This window comes from Myotis yumanensis, unplaced genomic scaffold (assembly GCF_028538775.1).
Source record: "Myotis yumanensis isolate MYYU_CA2020_CCGP unplaced genomic scaffold, mMyoYum1.0.hap1 SCAF_1, whole genome shotgun sequence".
NCBI classification, from domain to species: domain Eukaryota; kingdom Metazoa; phylum Chordata; class Mammalia; order Chiroptera; family Vespertilionidae; genus Myotis; species Myotis yumanensis.
The window spans coordinates 141,214,846-141,236,565 of record NW_027223752.1 but is presented as its reverse complement, the minus strand read 5'-3'; the positions used below and the strand labels follow the sequence as shown (position 1 = coordinate 141,236,565).

The following is a 21,720-nucleotide window of genomic DNA, read 5'->3' as shown; positions in this document are numbered from 1 at the left end:
CCACCCAGTGCCCAGGCCCAGACACAAAAAACTGTCTTATATTCTTTTTTTTCTAGTGGACTTTTTTTCTAGTCTTCCTAGCCCTTGGAGGAAGTCATTGCCTAGAGCAGGTGTTTTTAAACTGGCCAAATTATTTAATATCTCTGATCTTCAGTTTCCTCTTCTATCTAATTAGGAATATAATGTGTCCTTTATAGTCAATGAGAGCATAATAAGTGCACTCAACAAACAGATGCTTCTTTCTAAAATATTTTTCTATTACCATCCTAACGATTAAATTGGATTACATCAGCTTACTAGAGGCCCAGTGCATGGATTCGTGCACCAGTGGGGTCCCTCTGCCTGGCCTGTGGGGATTGGGCTGAAACCAGCTCTTTGACCTCCCCTGAGGGGTCAAGGATTGCAAGAGGGCGCAGGCCAGGCCGAGAGACCCCACTAGTGCACGACTGGGGCCGGGGAGGGACTGTGGGAGGGCTCCAGGGCGTGTCTGGCCTGTTTCACCCAGTCCCGATCAGCCAGACCCCAGCAGCAAGCTAACCTACCGGTCAGAGCGTCTGTCCCCTGGTGGTCAGTGCGCATCATAGCAACTGGTCAAACGGTCAAATGGTTGGAGGGACAATTAGCATATTAGAGAGATAGCTATAAGAATTAATTGCTCTGGCTGGGTAGCTCAGTTGGTTAGAGCATCATCCAGATATCACAAGGTTGTGGATTCAATCTCCAGTCAGGACACATACAGAAAACAACTAATGAATGCATAAATAAGTGGAACAGCAAATCAATGTTTCTCTCTCTCCCCACGTCCTCCCTCTCTAAAATCAATAAATAAAATTAAAAGAAAATATTTTAAAGACTTAATAGACTGTATTTATAACTTTGATTGTATAGAAGTAATAAAATTTAAGTATTATTGTTTATAGAAAATTATAATATACATATGCATATGATTAGGCAAAGACTATATAAGTGAACTGGGAATGAAACCAGTAGTGAAAGTGCAGTGGGCTGGTGACAGGAGACTGGAAGCTAGTCTTGCCTCGGTGTAACTCTAATAAAGTTACCATTTCTCTGAACTGAAAGTTCCAGAATGCAAAAAATTAAAAGGGGAATTTTGTCACCACTAAGATCCTTTATAACTTCTAAAAGACTGTGATTTTCTGCTCCAGGGTGCTTCATGGTTTATTTGTACAGTATTAAATTATGATTCATGAATTCTCAGCCTGTTGGTGTATGTTATAAGATAATTTGCTCACAACATGATACTCTTGGAAAGAAAACTCATTTCTGCTTTATTTTTATCCAAGAGAAGCGAGAAAGGCAAAAAGCGGAAGATGAGCCACTCAGCAATCAGGAAAATGATAACCATACATCCTGGATTTTGTAGTTTCTTTTCACTTTTACATAGATCATTTACTTTAACCTCAAAGAAAAATAAGACCACAGGGAAGTATTGCTAACTGTTATACAGGTCAGGTTGACACACAATAGGAGTGCATGGCTTTATTCAATAGTTTAAAGCAGTTACTGCTGGCCACTAGCAGTTAGAGTTTAGATCTCCTGCCTCTATGGGGAGGAATCCCTACTAGAAGTAGCTCATCAGAAATATTATAAATGGAAAAGTGAGTAAGGATTGGTTGCTATCTGCAACTTAAGGTTTTCTACTGGAAATGTCCTTGACAACTCATAGGTCCTAGTCTGCCAATACCCCGATGATAACTTGCCCCATGACCTGCCTTAATCTTGTTACCCTGTCCAGGCTCCATTCGGTGTGTCATTTGATTCCCCGTTCTCTTTCCTCCAATTCCCATGGCATTCTGAAAGTTGCTACTGACCACACACACCCCATGTTAACTGTCAAGAAGGCTTTAGAGAGAACAATGATACAAAACACTAACAATAAACCATTACATTTTTAAGCAGTTGAAACACTTGGCCATCTCAGGCAAAAATAAAGCCAAGTATGGCATATAATATTTGCTGATCTCAAGTTATCGGGTGCTTCTGTACTCACTTTCCGGCAGCCTGGTTCTACTTCCACTATTCCTGGCCCGTGGGCTTGTGATTTCATCTTACAGATGTAGCCCAGGGACCGCTCGCAGGCCCGGTCTGCCCAGTACCCGTCCTGCGAAAAGCAAAGAGGAAATCTTAATGACTATCAGTTGTTTGACTGTGACGCTATTTTCTCATAACTGTGCCTCAGAAAAGAAAAAACAAAGATTTGAGGTTATTAAAAGAAAAGGTCACCTATGAGAAGGAGAGGTAAATTGACGTTTTACAAGTAACAGCAAATTTTACCCTGACTATAAAGATGTAAAGGGAGATTGCAGCCCCAATATGTGTTTATATCTTAGCTATCTAACCCACAGTTTTGAGGGATCTTTTCATATTTGGCTCCTCCATATCGGCAAAGAAGAAAAACAAACCAATGTAGCTCCTCAAGTACAGATTCAAGGCTGTGGACCCCAGAATAGGCCTAACTAGGTCTATAGCTACTAGGAGCAATCAGTTGAAAGGAGAAACAAAGCTCTGAATTGATTAATCAATTCACCATTTAGAACCCAGCACAGGAACAATATATGAATATTAGTTATTGGTTAATTTCAACCTTGACTCAAAAGTTTCTATTGGGCCTCTTGAAAATTTGACTGCTAAACAATTGAGAGAGATTTAAGAAATTGAATTCGAATTTTAGTTCAACCTTGATCTATGTCAATTAACCTAGACTAGAAATAATCTAAACAACCATATGTAATAAGTGGGGAAAGCTTCCTGTGGCTTTTGTTCGCTATCAGTTATTAAAGTTGCCTCACCTTGCCTTTCATCACAACACAATCTTCCTGCCTATTGTTTTCATGGCTTGGTTCTCCATGAAGCCATTTGGTAAATGTCACTGGGGTCCCATCACTCCATTCAAAATACATTTGAATCTTGAGGTCATTTAAGCCAATCCACAACTCATCATTTGGCTCTAAACAAGAAGAAAAACACAGAAGTAATTTGCACAAAGTTTGCATTCCAAAGGTCAGGAGGTTATCCACAAGGAAAGGCCCTCTGCTATCAACAATACTTCTAGTCTGTTGGTTCTGTAACTAACATGAAGGACCGTTGTCTTGAGTGTTAATCTGATCCACATGCTGTAGTGTAGACTTAGATGTGAGCTACAGCTGGCATTGTCAATTTTAATTGTGTGATGTACAGTGGGGCCTTGACTTACGAGTTTAATTCATTCTGTGACGGAGCTCGTTAAGGAGCTCGTTAACTCAAATTACTCTGTCAACTCAAAGCAAAAAATCAGCCGAGAGACGGCTCGTATCTCGGAAAAACTCATTAGTCGGGACACTTGTAAGTCAAGGCCCCACTGTACTCTTTACAAAGTGAATGAGACTGTATTCTTTTGTTGTGCTACTGCAAATTGTATCTCCTAAGAGTTGCAAAAATGAAATTGGGGTGGGTCTATCATTATCCTCTATCTCGTGAAGCTATTTTTTTGTTATAAAAAATTTATAACAACTGCACTCATCGTATTCGAAATATGGCATTTATTTACATATAAATCTACTTGACTACCATTAAATCTTGTCTGTTTCAAAATAATAACTATTAAAAACCACATTTACTTTATTGACTGTGCTATTAACAAGAACATTTTATTTTATTGACGTATTGTTGTCAAGTGAAAATGATCTATACAGTGAAAAGATGCATAGACTGAGGAGTTGGGCTGTGTCCCAATATTTGGCACTTATTTATTAGCCTATAAATACAAATGAATCTGGAATTATTTTCACCATTAAATACAAGAAGAACCCAAATAGCAAATAAAGGTTAAAACAAAAACAACCAGGACTAGATATAAAATGTGATTATTTTGTTTTAAAATCCTATAATTTTCATGACTAAAATGGGACAATATTGAAGGCCTGGGATTTAGTGGCTAAAAACAGATACAATTCCAAATTTAATAAAATGAAAGAATACACAATTCAATATCTATTTAATTGCACTACTGTGAATTCCATCCTGAGTGTTGATTTATGTTCTTTAAGCTGTAAAATAAAATCACCTGCCAAAGGATTTTAAAGATGATTTTGTAGTAGAATATGAGAAAAATGCCACACTGTATAGGAATTTCCCTAAACAGTTTATCTCTTCCTCCTAAAGTTGTCACTCAACTTTGCTTTGGAGAAGTTTCTGGCTGGCCTAGCGCCAACACCCGCAGATGTTTCCAGCACCATAGAGTGTGACTGACATTGTCATCATGATCCCTTTTCCTTTCACCTAATTTGGCAGATCATAATCTTTTTGAGCAGCCCAATATAGGCTTCAAAATGACCTCATGTACCCACACCTCAAGGATTTAGGTTAAATACTAATGAAAACCTAACTCCCAAATACCACAATTATAATAAAGTATTAAGAGTTTTCTATAAATATTTTTCTCACTGAACTGTTCTCCCCCTCCAGCTTTGGTAATTCCAAAGCACAATTTTGATCCTACAAAAATATGTAAGATGTAAGTGTAAAGGTGTTAAGCTGATTCTTATAAATCAGTAGGGAGGCTGTTTTAGTTGCTATAGTCATAATTTATATGTGCAGGTCCCAATTTACCCACTGTCTTTCCATGAGTCACATAAAAGATATTTCAACTAACTAAAAAAAAGGTTTCCTAGACTTCTGTTTTTGTTCTTTTGTTGTTGTTAATCCTCACCCATTTTTTTCCATTGATTTTTAGAGAGTGGAAGGAAGTGGGAAGTGAGGGGAGGGAGGGGGGAAGGGGGAGAGAGAGAGGGAAAGAGAGAGAGAGAGAGAGAGAGAGAGAGAGAAGCTATGTGAGAGAGGCACATTGATTGGTTGCCTCCCTCACTCGCCCTGACTGGGGTCAGAGATCAAACTGGAAACCCAGGTACTTGCCTTGACTAGGAATTGAACCCTCACCCTCCAGTGCATGGGCCAATGCTCTAACCACTGGCCAGGGCAGGCTTTTGATTTAGAAACAATTCAATTTTGTAACTATTCTTTATTTTTATTAATATTATTTTCATTGTTTTAAAGAAATCGTTATGGATAATAAAAAGAGGTTTCCTAAATAAAAATTTACGAATTCTCAAGCTGAATAAAAGCAAACATTTGTCATCCAACTTCCCCAAAACTATATCAATAAACACATAAGGTTCTCCCATTATTATATCATATTACATAAAGTAGAGCAAAGTTTGCGTGTTAAGCATCTTAACTAATCTGTTTTCCACTGATTCGTTTGTAAACTTTATTACTTATTATAAGTATCATAACTTATGTGTCATGACACTATTCAGATACATCAGTTGTAAGTAAATTATCATCCAGGTAAAGAGAGAAGAGGTAGATGGAGAACAATCAAGAAACCGCTTGTAGGCTGCAGCAGTCTGTCAGCGGGCCCACTAAGCCCAGAGGTAAGCAGAGGAAGTTTGGGCACAGGTGCCAGGAGTACTAGGGTTTGGGGGTCTTTTACATCTTTCTCTGAAACTATGTTTCTACTTGTCAATTGCTTTTCCTCTTCCCTTCCCCCGACTCCTATCCACTGTCAGGCAGCGTCAGGAAGCAGTCCCCACCATCACCACCATCCATTTCCTCTTGTTTTGTTCGCTGGAAGCTAGCAGCTGCAGCCATTCAAGTCTCATCAGTGGAAGCAGAAAATGATCATCATTTAATCAGCAAGTACCGAGGAAGCTCATCACCATTAGGTTCTTCCTCACCCTCCTCTTCAGGGTAAGACTGAATCCCCAACTCATTCTCCCCACTTTTTTAAATAAACTTTTTCAATTTTTGAAAACTTTACAATATCTTAGTTATGATGTTTTCTATACATTTCTTAAGTGATGTATCTAAAATGGAGACATAAGTTTCTTTAAAAGATTGAGGCCAACATCCAATAAAATATCCTATTTCTTGCACTGCTCAACATTCCAGCAGCATAAACAAGTCCAAAGTATGAGATGCTTCATTTAGAGACCTGGCTTGTGAGATAAAATATAGGCCTTAAATATATATATATATATACACAAATAACTACAGAAAATGAAATACTGTGAGAAATTTAAGGTAGACCGCTCTGAATCCAGATTATATATAGAAAAATAATATTTTTTAAAGTATCCATAAAGGGATTACATAATAAAAGAAAAATAAATCCAATGAGCCCTTAGTGATAAAAATTCTTTAAAAACATATACAATTTTTACATTTTAGGCATGATTCATGTATATTATTAAATTTATTAAATTGATCACTGAAGTATTAGTTTGAACTTATTATATTTCACATTTATGACTAAACTTTCCAGAGATAAGCAGCGAGTGGGAAAGACTCAGGTCAAGCAAATTACTGATGGGAGTTCTTACCGTAACCCAGCTGGGAGATAATGAAGTCAAACTCCTCGATGGTATGGATGCTTGCCAGATCACCACCTTCCTTCCTACATGCGATCAAGGCATCTCTTTGGATTTTCTTCTCTTCTCTGTGAATCTTGTAACAGTTACCTATGTATGGCCACCACTGAGGGGGACAGTTAGTAGGCACATCACTTTCTAGAAGAAAAAAAGGATTTGGAAACCATTTAAAAGGGAAGGTGTTGGAGTTTTTATTGTAATAACATAGTCTACCATTCTATATAGAAAACAGTTCACAGTTATGGACAAATAAAAGTGAGATTATTTTTTACTTCTTGCCATTCACAAAAAAACTACATTGTGTTTGCTTTAAAACTAAAAAGTATGTGAATGCATATTTCATTTTTTAAAAAGCTAAATGGGAAATCTCTTTTTTTTTTTTTAATTGTACTGCCCTCACCGGTGTGGCTCAAGTTGGTTGGAGAATCCTCTCACACACCAAAAGGCGCAGGATTCGGTTTCCAGTCAGGGCACACATCCAGGTTTCGGGTTTGATTCCCTATTGGGGCAAGTGTGAGTGGCAATCAATCAGTGTTTCCCTTTCAGGTCAATGTTTCTCTCTCTCTCTCTCTCTTAAACAATGCATTGTTTAAAAGAATTCAATTTATCTCTATTCTGTGAACATCAGGGAGCCAGGCATTCCTTGGAGAAGCACTATCAGGTAGGCAAGAGAAAGAGGTGTTGAAATGGAATAGAATGGGTGGGGCCAGGGGGCCAGCAAGGAGCTTCTGAAACTTCAGCAGTTTGAGTGGCCACCGAGCCTCTGAACCAACCACTGCCAGTGACTTGCTTCCAAAGATGACATGGAATATTGTGGAAATCACAGGGGTTTGATTCAAAAGTCTTTCAGGCAAAACCTGAATTTGCCACAAGTGTTTGATCATGGGCAAGTCACATCACATAAGCCCAAGTGTCCATATATGTAAAGCATTTCTAATAATATTAATATTAATGCTAACATTAAGCTATCCATTCTCACCATTTCTGAGTTAGGAAACATTTGAGATAATGTGACTGAAAGTTACAAATGTCACACTTTTACTATTTAATTAAACCAGGAATAGTGGCCAATATCCTAATTACTGGTGCTGATAGATTATGGTCAAGTTTCATAATTTTGATTACACATTACAAAAATATATTATAATATATTATAGTGGTAATGAGCTGAGGGAGGTAATACCTTGGAAGACAGAGACTCACCAAATGCATCTATGTCTGTGCCACAGGGCCTGGCACATGGGAAGTGTAGTGAGTGTTGGTCAAGAGAAGGAACTGAAGTTATATCTGATGTACAGCAGGTTATAATGACCATTTTACAGATATTATTTCAAACAGCAATTTAACATCACACTTGGCTTAAAGAGGGATTATGTTACCAAGTGAACGTCAATTTATATGTCTAAATTTGATATTAACTGTTCTCAAGTGTGCTGCCTTGGTAAATGTTCTATATAGGGCACCTCTGCTACGTGTTTAATGTGTCAGTCCGATTTTCTCTTAAAGGCTGGGACGATCTGCCACATCTTTGGTTAAGCCCAGGTGCTGTGCACAGTAGTCATTCAAGTCAATAGGTCGTTATAATGACCAAACACTCTATTATTGTAATAGAAAAATGCATATTTTCAAAAATTCTCTCAATGCAATAAATTCTCTCAATTTGCACACTTCCGGAAGTGACCAAAAAGAAAATACGTTAGTATATCTCTGGAGCCCCCTGGTGGGATATTTTAATTTTGCTGCCTATGACGCTGAAAATAATGTCAGCAAATGCTCAGGACTTCTAACCCCGAACAGATGAACTTTTAAAAATCTTTTAAAACATGAAATCAGGCCGTGAAAGAGAGTTCGGCCGGGCAGGCACAAAAGATGGCTTGTTCCTCTAGAGCAGACCTGTCCAATAGGTATGTAACGAGAGCCACCTACACAATTACAAATGTCCTAGTTGTGATGTGAAATAAACATGAAAAGAAACAGGTAAATTAAATTTTTATAATATATTTCATTTAACCCAATTTATCCAAAATATCCATTTTAACATGCAATCAATTTTTAAAAATAAACAATGAGCTATTTCACTTTTTTTGCTTAAAAAGTCTTGGAAGCCCAGTATGTATTTTACATTGCAGCACATGTCCGTCGGAACTAGCCACTTTCATGTGCTCAATGGCCACATGTGGTTAAGAGGCTATTGAACTAGAGAGCGCAGCTGTAGGGGCCCAGGAATTATGGGCAGATAGGGTGATGTTGCAAGGACCAACAGGGTCTGAGGTGGAATCCTTGCCCAAGAGATCACCAGTCAGGTGCTGTATAGTTTGATCTTTGATATGCTTTTCAAAATCTGGTTTACTTGACTTTATAGATAAGATAGCATGATTAACCCAGGAAGTATATAGAGAAATTTAAAAACCACTGGGACGGGAAGTGTTAGCAAGTGATGTAATTTGAGGAACAGTAGAGAAATGGGAATAATTGACTACGTGTTTGACAATATGAACCAATGCTCATAGGAGGAATGGGTATCCATATTCCCACTTCATAGGTGAGGAGCCTAAAACTGAGGGATTAAGCAACAAGGTCAAGTTACAGAATTCTGCCTCCTGTACCAGGGAAACTATAAAACAACCATTCTCCTCGTCCCCAGAGGGGCACTTGCAAGTCTTCTGAAGAAGAATTGTACCAGCTCTTCCAAGGAGGAAGAGTCACACTCTCTCTCCCCTGGGAGCAACAAAGGCGATAAAGTACAAGAATGAAGGAGGTCTCCCTGAGGCAGGCCAGAGTCATAGTGGTGACCCTGTGAAGTGTGATCAGACCCAATAACCGGGACCCTCGTCTATGTTCACCGGAGATCTTGGCCACATCTCCATCTACAAATTGCAAGCACAGCTACTCTTTGATCAGCAACTTCACTTCTAGGAATTATCACGTGTATGAAATTACATGTGTATAAAGTTATTCACTGAAGGACTGTTTGTAACAATAAAAATTGGAAGTAAACTAAGATCCATATATAGGGCACTTGTCAAAAAGTATATATAAAAATATATATATTCTCTCTCTGTGATGGCTTATTGCACAGCCATAAAAATTCACACATAATTTTTATGCACTATATAGAATGATGTCCTAAATTGTCATTAAGTGAAAAAAGTAGAGAATATATGTATAGCATGCTTCCATTTGTATGGAACAGATAAAAATCATCATAGACATATTTGTTTATATATTCATAGAATAATTAGATGAAGATATACATCCAGAAACAGTTACTCAGGGATGGGATGTGGGAGTTAGAAGTAAGAGGTTGGAAGAAAATATTATTATTTATTTTGTACTTTTTTATTCTCTAGCCATGTCAATCATATTTTAAAATAAATAAAATTGCTTTTAAAATTCAAGGAGAAAAACGTTAATGACACACAGATTTCCCAAGCACAATACTTACAGATATATATATGTGTGTGTATATATATATATATATATATGTGTGTGTATATATATATATATATATATATATTTCTTTAAAGTACTGTGTTCCTACAAAAATAGCTGTTAGTGAAAAATATGTACTTTGTTTGCTTTTGGCCAATTTGTAGAAAGAATGCAGTCTTGCCTTAGTAGTTTAATTCTTCCATAAGATTATGATAGTGAGCATAATTGAATTTTTCCCTCTGTTGTAGTCTATATGTAAAATTTAATTATTACTTTCGGGATGTTATATTCCATTTTTGTGAAGACTTTAGTGTACAATGTTAATTTGAATAGCAGTAAAGCCCAGATAGACCCTAAATAGTGAGGACATTAAATATATATATATATATATATATATTGCAACCTTAGCTGGTTTGGCTCAGTGAATAGGCAGCTGTGGGCAAACTACGGCCCACGGGCCGGATCCGGCCCGTTTGAAATGAATAAAACTAAAAAAAAAAAAAGACCGTACCCTTTTATGTAATGATGTTTACTTTGAATTTATATTAGTTCACACAAACACTCCATCCATGCTTTTGTTCCGGCCCTCCGGTCCAGTTTAAGAACCCATTGTGGCCCTCGAGTCAAAAAGTTTGCCCACCCCTGGGATAGAGCATCGGCCCAAAGACTAAAGTGTCCTGGGTTCAATTCCAGTCAAGGGCACATGCGTGGGTTGCAGGTTTGATCCTCAGTAGGGGGCATGCAGGAGGCAGCCGATCAATGATTCTCTCTCACCATTGATGTTTCTATCTCTCTCCCTTTCCCTTCCTCTCTGAAATCAATAAAAATATATTTTTTAAAATCTTTCAGACATATATTTCCTAGCTTGGATTCTGATTTTGTCACATGTGCATGTTTTATATCACCTTTGAATATCTTTCTCCTCACCTATAATGTGTGAATAAGAATACCTAACTCACAAGGCTGCTGTGAAGATAAAATTCTAACTTGTGTTCTGTCAAAGGCTTTGCACACGCCTGAACCCCACAGCACGCTCAGAAAATGGCGGTGGTCAGGAGCAGGAACCAACAAAAAGAAATGTTGTAGGAATGTCATTAAGTTGACTCCATAAATTATCCACGAAACCTGTCCTTTCATACAGTATGACTCACCTATAACTTTCTCGTTAAATTACAATATTGTATGTGCTTCAGATCAAATAGATCACTTACCTAAGGGAATAACAAAAGGATTCAAAGTTGCGTTGCCCTTTTTACAGATGTAGCCTAGTTTCTGAGCACAGTTCAGATTTTCCCACATAGCATTCTTCCCAGGATTTAGTGACACACAGCTTTGTCCAGGTTCTGCTGATGGACTTCCTTTGGGGAAAAGAAAAAGTAAAATGGGAGCGTTACAGGTATTACAAGTTAGATAGACCCCTCAGCCCCGGGGACTAATGGCTCCCCATCCCATCTGTTGCTAAACATCCACAAATAAATGTTTATTGGCTGCAGAGTAAAAACCACATTGGGTGTCTGTTTTCTTGTTGGATCATTTCAATGACTAAAATTTTGATTATGCAAATTTACTTTTTAAAATAACTTCTTTTCATAATATCAAATAATAAAGCTGGACCTTAAAACCTGAACAATCTTCATCTTGGGTTATGGATGTATAATAGAGATGAACCTAACCAAAAAAAAAAAAAAAAAAAAAAAAAAAAACTCTATTAAGCACTGTCAATACCTACCAAGAAAACAAAGTCAAGCTCACCGTGAAGACCAGACTAGAGCGTTTCTGGACATGGGAAGACTTTCTCCAATTAGAAAGAGGAGACAGAAAAGAAAGACGATGGAGAGGAGAAAGACAAGGGAAGGGTTGCTGGAGGCACTAATGTGTGCTGAAAAGTGCACCCAGAACTATGATTCCAGATTTTTCAACTTAGCCTGCAAAGAATAATTTTAACATCTGACCCCGTATCCCATTTTAATCAGGAACTGATTGGAGAACCAGATAAAGGCAACTTTGTTAACACAGGAGATATAAGCTAGTTCCATTGCACACCTGAAGACAGGGTGAATGGGCCACACTTTGTTAATTACTGCTTTCTGACTTTTGACATGTATATAACCTGCGTCTGGACCTCACTCTCCCTTCCTGTAAGATGGGAATCATGTTACCCGCTCCAGAAAGCCTTTGTCAAAATTTTTTGAAAGTTGCCTGAATAGCATACAAAGAAAAAAATTGTTAGTGATAAGGATGTTTTTAAAATGTGTTAATATTGTGACAAAACTCACAATATAACTGACTAACAGATAAGGTGTCAGTGTCAGTACTAGAAAGAAACTTTCAAGAAACAATAATAAATTTTATAGCTATTGGTTAATATGTTGACTAATAAATCATGTTATGCATTTATTTATCAGTACAACATGATGACCAACTTTAATATATTAATTAGTTGTCCTTAAATGGTTACCATAGTTATAGATTTGAATTTATACCCCTACATCACCAAATAAGTGTATTTAAATAAATGTGTTACTTGGTCATAACTACTCAATTGAATACTTGATTGAATACTTTAAATAATAAAAATTGCTAATACCCCACAAAGTTTCTAATTCTAGTTGAAGAAACTCTCATACTATTTTGTAAGGTGATTTAATTTGGACTTACTTCTCAGGAACTTGATTTAATAAGGAAGCTCACTTCTTTTATTTTCTTATTAACATCCTAATTTCATTGCTCACCTTCACTAAATTAACCTCCAAATTTCCTCACTGAACTCTCAGAATGAGGGTGGCTAAGTATTATAATCACCAACCCCCAAAAGAATAATAAATAAATGACCTGTCCTGCCCAATGTTGTACAATAATTAAGCAAGAAAGATGAATAAACTCATCCCCTCATAAATGATTATTTCTGTCTATTGATCTGATTGACCCCAACTGGTATTCTCCTGTTTAATTTGGCTGAGTGAGTAGGCAGACAAATCAAATCCTCACCCATAAAAAAGGACTCCTTCTGTTCTTTTGCAGCAATGTTCACTTCCCATGCTCTAGAAGAAGAGAGCTGATACTATTTTTAGAACTCTAGTGACAGCCTTTTACCATCCTGCATTGAAGGTTATAGCTCATAGTAAAATCTAAGCAATTTAAACCAAAATAGATTCTCTAAAAATTCTCTCCCATGTTTCAGCATCTATTTTGAATATTATTTTACTGACTTTTTTTTCTTTTTAATAGCATACCTCAATAATACAAAAATTGAGAGCTTGTTATCTAAACCAAATGCAAGAGCCACTTAATGGCTTTAAAAACAAATGTCAAAAAAAACAGCACATCAGTTTTTTTCCATAGCAGAACCTGTAAATGAAGGTGTGACCTATAGGTTATGCCTTTCCCACGTGCATGGCAGACATCACTAATTGTTCTTTGCACTCTTTCTGAAAACCAAGATTGATATGGGGGTGGGGGTTCAGAACCATGCTCAATGGATTGCCTCATGTAACTTCTAACACTGGATGGTAATGGTGAATAAGAAGAAATTTTTTTGTCATCATTGGTCATCTTGTTTTCTCTGAATAATTGATGTATATGTGGAACATATTTATTATTTCATCTCCTTTTTTGTTCTGTTACCTGTATGTTATAACAATGTAGAAATAATTAGTTCAGGAATTTTCTGTCCTCCAGAAAATTAAAAAGCTGTGAAAGGCTTGGTCATCTCCAAATGTTTTATGCCTAGCAAATCAAGAAGATTCTTAGAACTCATACTGTAACAGAGACTTGTATTGATTTGTGTGATAATCCTGCCTGACAAGTCCTCATCCCAGGAAGCTTGTTTAATCTTACAGTTTTAGTTTATTCGAATATAGTTGGCAGATTTCAAATCAAGGTGAGAAATGAATGGAATCTGATAGTCTCCCAACCATTTATTCTCTTTTAGACCTACACATGAGATGATGAAGGTCCCCATGGTATCAAGAAAAATTAAGTTTAGATTAATTCAATCACAGGCAAGTTTCATCCTACCTGGTAACCAGTTTAAATAGCGGAATGGACTGCCACCACTCCATTGCCATCCACTGTTTGAACCCAGACTGTTAAGTCCAATCCAGAGTCCTGAAGTCAAGGAATTGGTGAATCCTATACAACAAAAGCAAAAACAAAAACAAAACTCATATTCAGAAAAGACAGAGAAATTAAATTCAGAAGTAAGCACTCTTTAAGGGATATATCTATCCTTTGACATTCCTCATCTGCTGTAGGTATCTCTGATACCGCTGTAATTAGCTAGTTATTAATAACTAGAAGCACAGTGTACAAATTCATGCACCAGTGTGGTCCCTCAGACTAGCCTGAGGAATCAAGCTGAAACCAGCTCTCTGACATCCTCTTGGAGTTCCAGATTGTGAGAGGGCATGGGCCAGGCCTAGGGATCCCACCCATGTACAATCAGGGCTGGGGAGGGATGTGGGAGGTTGGCCAGCCGGGGAGGGACCGCAGGAGGGCTCCAGGGCATGTCCAGCCCTTCTCATTCAGTCCTGATCAGCCAGATCCCATCAGCAAGCTAACCTACTGGTCAGAGCATCTTCCCCTGGTGGTCAGTGCACATCATAGTGAGTGGTTGAGTGGCCTTAGCATATCATTAGCGTATTACTCTTTGATTGGTTGAATGGACAACCAGACAACTGGACACTTAGCATATTAGACCTTTAATATATAGGATAGGAAAGGAGCAGAATAGGAAGGCCAGACATTATAGGCATATCATTTGGGCAGCTTCACCAGGAAGCTGCAGCTTTGCACTCAATGAGGAAACCACCTTCTATTCCTTGCAAAACACTGGGGAAGGGATCCAAAAAAAGGGAAAATAGACACATGCCCAGAAAACTTGGTGTGACACAGAAAAGGTACTTGCCTGCCAATCACACCTGGAACAGAGATGGTTGGCCAGAATGAGCAGTGGCCACTGCAAGCATGGGAAAATTTGGAAACACATAATCTTCTAAACCAGTGGTTCTCAACCTTCCTAATGCCGAGACCCTTTAATACAGTTCCTCATGTTGTGGTGACCCCCAATATCATTGTTACAAATTGGACATAATTAAAGCATAGTGATTAATCACAAAACAATATGTACTTATATATGTGTTTTCTGATGGTCTTAGGCAACCCCTGTGAAAGGGTCGTTCGACCCCCAAAGGGGTCGCGACCCACAGGTTAAGAACCGCTGTTCTAAACAAAGGAATTCTCTCTCTTGTTGCTCATATGCTCTTGGCTCACTCTTGGCTTCCTTGCATTCACCTGTGATTCCTCCATAGCCATGTTTACCTGAGGACCCTATATGCAATGGCCTGATGAACTACAGTGGGAAACACAAAGTAAGCTAGCCTGATGCTGGATTGGACTGTGCAGACATGGAAAGGGAACTCCGGACACGGGCTCTGATTTTAGCTCTACCGAAGCCCCAGATACAATTCTTCTACGACTGGGGAAAAGGAAATGGGACTTTGGAAACCCAGGGGTGTAATTCCATAGAAAGAAAGCTTTCTACTATACATCCTCCTCCCATGGGGGCCTCCGGAAATGCTCATTCCAGGGGCACCCCAAAAACCCCATTCCATGAGCAACTGGGGGAGAAGAGGCCCTCTCCTATCCTGTAATACTCTTAGGCTTGTTTTGAAGAATTAAATTAAGTATTAAAATAAGACCTGACACATAGTATGAGGCCAATAAATGTAAGCTACTGCCATTTTTTAAAAATATATTTTATTGATTTTTTACAGAGAGGAAGGGAGAGGGACAGAGAGTTAGAAACATCAATGATGAGAGAGAAACATCGACCAGCTGCCTCCTGCACACTCCCTACTGGGGATGTGCCCACAACCAAGGTACATGCCCTTGACCAGAATCGAACCCGGGACCCTTGAGTCCGCAGGCCGACACTCTATCCACTGAGCCACACAGGTCAGGACGCCATTTTATTATTATTATCATTATTATTATTATTATTATTCCATTCAAAGTCAGTTTGGCAAAAAAAATGTGATTTAGAAACAAAACTCAAACTTTGTGTCAAATATGTCACTTAAAGCCAGTGAGCATCAGCCACATTTTTTCTTTTCCTCTGATGATCTTCTGTAATTTTATGAGACCAAGTTTTTTTACTATGACATTATTTTCTGTGACATTACTATAGAGAGCATCAATTCCACATGCTAAACATTTTGATTATTACTTTTTCTGAATGTATTATCTGAAATAGTTCTATGCCTACTTTTGAACTTAGTTATAACAGAGGCTGCATTAATGTCCACTATTACATTGGCAATTTTTTTCTATATTGAGGCCCAATTTGTTTTTCAGCCAGCAACAACAGAAACTGGCAAAAACAATCAGAGCAACCAGCCAAATTTCACTTCCTATATCTTCTTTCAGTTCTGTAAATCCTAATCATGCACAAATGTAGTTATCATTCTGATTCAGGAATTGAGGATTAAATGCAGTGTGCCAACATTTTTGAGGTTAGAAACAGAAGTGAGGATGATGAAACGATGATGAGTGATATAGGAACGGGCTGCTTGGGCAGAAGCAGTTAGCCCTGCAGACACTGTGCATTCAGATTGTCAGTTTAGAATAAATTTACTGGAGTAAGGAGTGTTGACATATAATTAAGGGTTCTATTTAGTGCGTTGGGGACCACCAGATCCTTGATTACTTTTTGTTAGTGAGACCCAGGCAGAGTGAAATGGGAAGGAAGCACTGAATTCCAAATCAGCCACTTTCTGAACATGAGACATTAGGCAAGTATCTCATTTCTATTCCTAGTCTGTTATCTCATCTACAGAGTGAGGACAATAATATTCATTGAGGAGGTGGGTGTGAGCTATAGAAATAAAGTCATGTGTCTGGCACACAGTAGCTGCTCAATAAATGACAGGTCATTTGATCTCAGAGTCATAAAATGGGCTTACACTTTTTAAAAATATTTTTTATTGATTTCAGAGAAAGGAAAGGAGAGGGAGAGAGAGAGAAAAAAACATCAATGATGAGAGAATCATCGATCAGCTGCCTCCTGCAGGCCCTCTACTGGGGATCTAGCCCACAACCTGGGCATCTACCCTGACCAGGAATAGAACCATGACCTCCTGGTTCATGGGTCAATGTTCAACCATTGAGCAACACTGGTCAGGTGGATTTACACATTTTTTAAAAATGATATTTACTCCAAAAATCCTCACATAAAAGAAATCTTATCTTAAAAATATAACTATTGGGGGGGGGGGGGTGTTGTTGTTTTTTTTCATTTTAGTGGCATGTTTCCCAAAATGGAGTAGATCAAAATCCCCATTTACACCACTATTTTCTAGATTCTTCCCTGATCTATCCCAGTAAATATCAAACATCATGAATATCTCCCCTCCAAGAAAAAAAATCTGCTTGTTTGTTTTTTAATTCTTCATAACCCACCCCCCCTCCAGCCCCACTAATGCATGATATTGTTGATTTGGAGAAAAGCCGGAAATGTTAAAAATATGCTGACTAAAATTCAGCGGGGGTGGGTAAGATTTAAATAAGAATCTGAGCTGAACTCAGCCTCTGAATCTCTTGGAGCTTGTTTGCTCTTCTGAGGGACACAACAATTTCCCTCATTGATTAGGGAAGCATTTCCTGCAGCTGGAGCCTGACAGTGGGGCCAGGCACCGGGAATGAGTCTAGAGCTAGGCAGAGCTGTTGTCCTGCCAACATCACCGCTTTCCTCTGTGTAACTGGGGAAGAAAGTTAAAAAGTAATCTGTGTCCGGTCCTTTGGCTTCCCAAAAGCCAGAAAACAAGTTAAACTTGAAAGAGTCAAGATAACACAACCCCAAAACAAATTCCTTAAAATTTTTTTTTTTAGAGCAGCCAATTGAAATCATTTCAACTCTGATAGATTTTTCTTTCACTCAAGCAAGTGTGCAAAAATAACACCAGGATTGTCTTAAATCATCTTTTCTCTTCCTTAATCATCTACATGAGTTTAGTTTTGTCTCTTTCTGTGCTTTATTCTCCTTATTTTTATACATGGTTGTAAATATTAATCACCCTGATCCTTTATCCCAATATTAGAGACACCCAAAACACCAATCCCAAGCAGAATTATTAAGCAGCCTGAGGCATATTCTCATCTCCAAGTTTATGAATGCACACAGCGAGGTCAGGTTGCTTTTCTATCGCCAATCTCCTTAATAATAACTGAAAGAAAATGGGGAGTTGCTGCCTAGACTGAAAGGAGAAAATTAATAAATGTTACCCTTGCTGCTCAAGGATTGCAAGAAATACTTCATTACAGTGGAACAGTCCATGATATAGTGCTCAAAAATGGACGAGGAATAGATAAATATTTCTTACCCAGTTACATTGTGTTTGTGTATTTCACAAGGTTGTGCTAAATAAATGTATGTCATAATTTCCATCAAAAACGCAATAAACATCTTCAAATTCAATTAAAACGAATTACTTATGGGAGAAATGTGTCCTCGTTGATGAAAAGTATCATCTGAAAAGAGTTGGAGAAAGTGAAATCCTAGAAAATGAGGTAAGGCTGGGACCCTGCTCTAACTCTCCCCTTTAACAAATGAATTCACGGAGGCATAGAAGTCTCAGGTGACCTCACCAAGGTTCTCCAACTGTTAGGTAGGAAGTTAGACTTGAGCTCAGGGCCCTGGGGTCCTGAACAGCCAGCAGACAGGTTCAGAACCAGGCGGTTCTTGGCACAAACTCAGAGGAAAAGGACATGACCTCAATGCAACCTTACTAGCCCTGGACTAATTACAATAAAATTTTCATTGCAGTTTTGACCCCCTACTTCGTGGGGTTTTTGTATGCATTATGGATAAGGGCATGCCCAGAAAAAATGAACTTATGTAACCCTTTTCTGTCAATCATGCTTGCATGCAAATGAAAGGAGACCCAGAAAATCTCTCATTTAAACCATATAACCCAAGATTTCGGGGCCATTGTCTCTCTCAACTGGCTTGCTCCTCGCTTGGAGTATATCTCCAATAAATCCCACTTTGCTTTACTTTCATGTTTGTTCATCTTAAAAACGTTTTCTGGCCCTAGCCAGGTTAGCTCAGTGGATAGAGCATCAGCCTGCAAACTGAAGAGTCCCAGGTTCGATTCCCATCAAGGGCGCATGCCTGGGTTGTGGGCTTGATCCCCAGTGGGGGGGCGTGCAGGAGGCAGCCTTTCAATGATTCTCTCTCATCATTGATGTTTCTATCTCTCTCCCTCTCCCTTCCTCTCTGAAATCAATAAAAAATACATTAAAAAATGTTTTCTGCGTCGATGAGAAGAACCAAGGTCCCAGCCTGTAACCTCCATCAGTAACACAGCTTCACAGTGCTGGGCCCAGGCCGCTGGCTCCAGTCCCTGCTCTTTACCCTCCACTCTGCTGCCCGGTGACCGGTCAGATGCAATTTGTAGGCGCTGCTGATACAGCAGATACTAACGCAGTGCTTTGCCAAGTGTGGTCGCCCAACGACTTGCCCCAGAATCATCTGGAGGGTTGAGAATATGCAAAGTCCTGGCCCCACATCACACCTAATGAGCTAGAATCTCATTGCACCAGGCACCTTCACTTTAACAAGGTTTTCTGGTGATAAATAAGCAACTTAACATTTAGGAGCTACCACTCTGACTGCCCGCTTGCCATAAACGGACCATGTGTCCACATATGAGGCTGATGGCTAAATAATATTTTGATTGGGAAGCATCATTTGTCAGTTAGCAAACATTCATGGAGACTCTTGCCCTTGGAAGGTTCTGTGTGATGCCCTTTGGGGTAGGGACAAAAATATTCACAAGACATTCCTCATTTTCAGCCATTTACCTGCATGATCCATTCTCCACACAGCCTTCGGTTTTTTTCTTGATGGCACTTCATTTGCATTTATTTGTTAGTTTTCTTAGTTGTGTGTATTTTCCCCATTGGACTTTTAGCTCCAAATGGACAGCACTTGTCTGGCCTTGGTCACCACTGTGTCACCAGGACCTAGCACAGGGGTGGGCAAACTTTTTGACTCGGGCCACAATGGGTTCTTAAACTGGACCGGAGGGCCGGAACAAAAGCATGGATGGAGTGTTTGTGTGAACTAATATAAATGCAAAGTAAACATCATTACATAAAAGGGTACGGTCTTTTTTTTTTTTTTTTTTTTTTATTCATTTCAAAAGGGCAGATCCGGTCCTCGGGCCATAGTTTGCCCACTGCTGACCTAGCATAATGCTTTTCCCACAGATACTAGCCATCTTGTTGAATGAATGAATAAAAATACCAAATGAATGTATTTATAACTTTGTAGGGGAAGCGGGACATATATGGAACTAACTGCTATAGAAGCAGTAATCAAATGAGAGAAATGTAGATGGAAATGGAGAAGCACTGCATTTCAGCTGTATAAAGTTTGTGAAATTCTAGGTACAAGAAATGGCATGAGGGAAAATGTGGAAGTGAGAAAGTATGGCACGTGGATGAGGAATCCAAAACTTTTCCTTCATCAAGGCCAGGAAATGCATGAAGGAGAAGAGTAGTCAGTGGGCAGATGACAGCCATTGAGTTCCAGGCAAAAGTGTTGTGAATTGTTTGATAAGAAAGGAGAAGCCACTAAGGGTTTTTCACAGGATCAGAGATATACAGGGTGTCCCCCAAAAATGTATGCATCCTTTAACAGTTTATAGCTCAAGTTTGAAAATGAAATATATTTTAATAAACCCTGCCTTTATAATTATTCAAAGTGTGTGTAGACATTTTGGGGGACACCCTCTATTAGTCTAATAGCAACTGGGGAGAGGGTGGGTATCTGGAGCAAGGAATTGGGGATGCTTTTCTCTCACACTCATTTCTGGTCCTAATCTCTCTGTTCCCCAAGAGGATTATCAAAACTCCATCAAATTCTTTCATTTCAAGCAAACATTGGCCTTTTTAATCTTCACAATCCTATAAGAACAGAAGCTTTAAGAACAAAAACCACAGCCCTTAACCAGTTAGGCTCAGTGGATAGAGCATCGGCCTACGGACTCAAGGGTCCCAGGTTCAATTCCAGTCAAGGGCATGTACCTTGGTTGCGGGCACATACCCAGTAGGAAGTGTGCACGAGGCAGCTGATCAGATGTTTCTCTCTCATCGATGTTTCTAACTCTCTATTCCTCTCCCTTCCTCTCTCTAAAAAATCAATGAAATATATTTAAAAAAACAAACAAACAAAAACAAAAACAAAACACACTACATCGTGGAAAGTGTCATTAAGACCTGCAAACCACTAGAGAGTCTGGGAGTTCTAGGAAGGGGAGACAGGGAGGACTCAGCTTCAGAGCCGCTCGTGGCGTGCCCCTGCTTGTGGCAGCATTGCATTTAACACTGTGAGCTCTGTAACGCTAATGGAAGATCTTGGGCTCCAGGTTAGACCTTCAATATTTGACCAGCATGGTATCCATGTCTTATGTCCAAGAATCACATCACTGATTAATTGTGGCAGCATCTACTATGAGCCTAGATCAGTGGTCGGCAAACCGCGGCTCGCGAGCCACATGCGGCTCTTTGGCCCTTTGAGTGTGGCCCTTCCACAAAATACCACATGCGGGCACGTATGTACAGTGCGATTGAAACTTTGTGGCCCATGCGCAGAAGTCAGTTTTCGGCCTGGGCGAGTCTATTTTAAAGAAGTGGCGTTAGAAGAAGTGGGGGGTGTGGGTCGGCCAGCCGCGGGATGCGCAGCGCCAGGGAGGCGCCAAATATCAACAGTACTTAAACTATATACGTCGATTAATAACAATGTACCTACCTGTATAGTTTAAGTTTAAAAAATTTGGCTCTCAAAAGAAATTTCAAT

At 39.0% G+C, this 21,720-nt stretch overlaps 1 protein-coding gene across 1 annotated transcript in view; it reads right to left on the bottom strand.

Moving 5' to 3' along the window:
- Positions 1-21,720, bottom strand: part of MRC1 (mannose receptor C-type 1) — a 102,027-nt gene that overhangs the window by 56,925 nt on the left and 23,382 nt on the right. The window contains exons 5-9 of the mRNA XM_070432422.1: positions 13,878-13,991; positions 11,072-11,218; positions 6,381-6,566; positions 2,811-2,968; positions 2,012-2,122 (exon numbers count right to left, since the gene is read on the bottom strand). Of these exons, the coding sequence (XP_070288523.1) occupies positions 2,012-2,122; positions 2,811-2,968; positions 6,381-6,566; positions 11,072-11,218; positions 13,878-13,991 (716 nt within the window). The remainder of the gene's footprint in view (positions 1-2,011; positions 2,123-2,810; positions 2,969-6,380; positions 6,567-11,071; positions 11,219-13,877; positions 13,992-21,720) is intronic.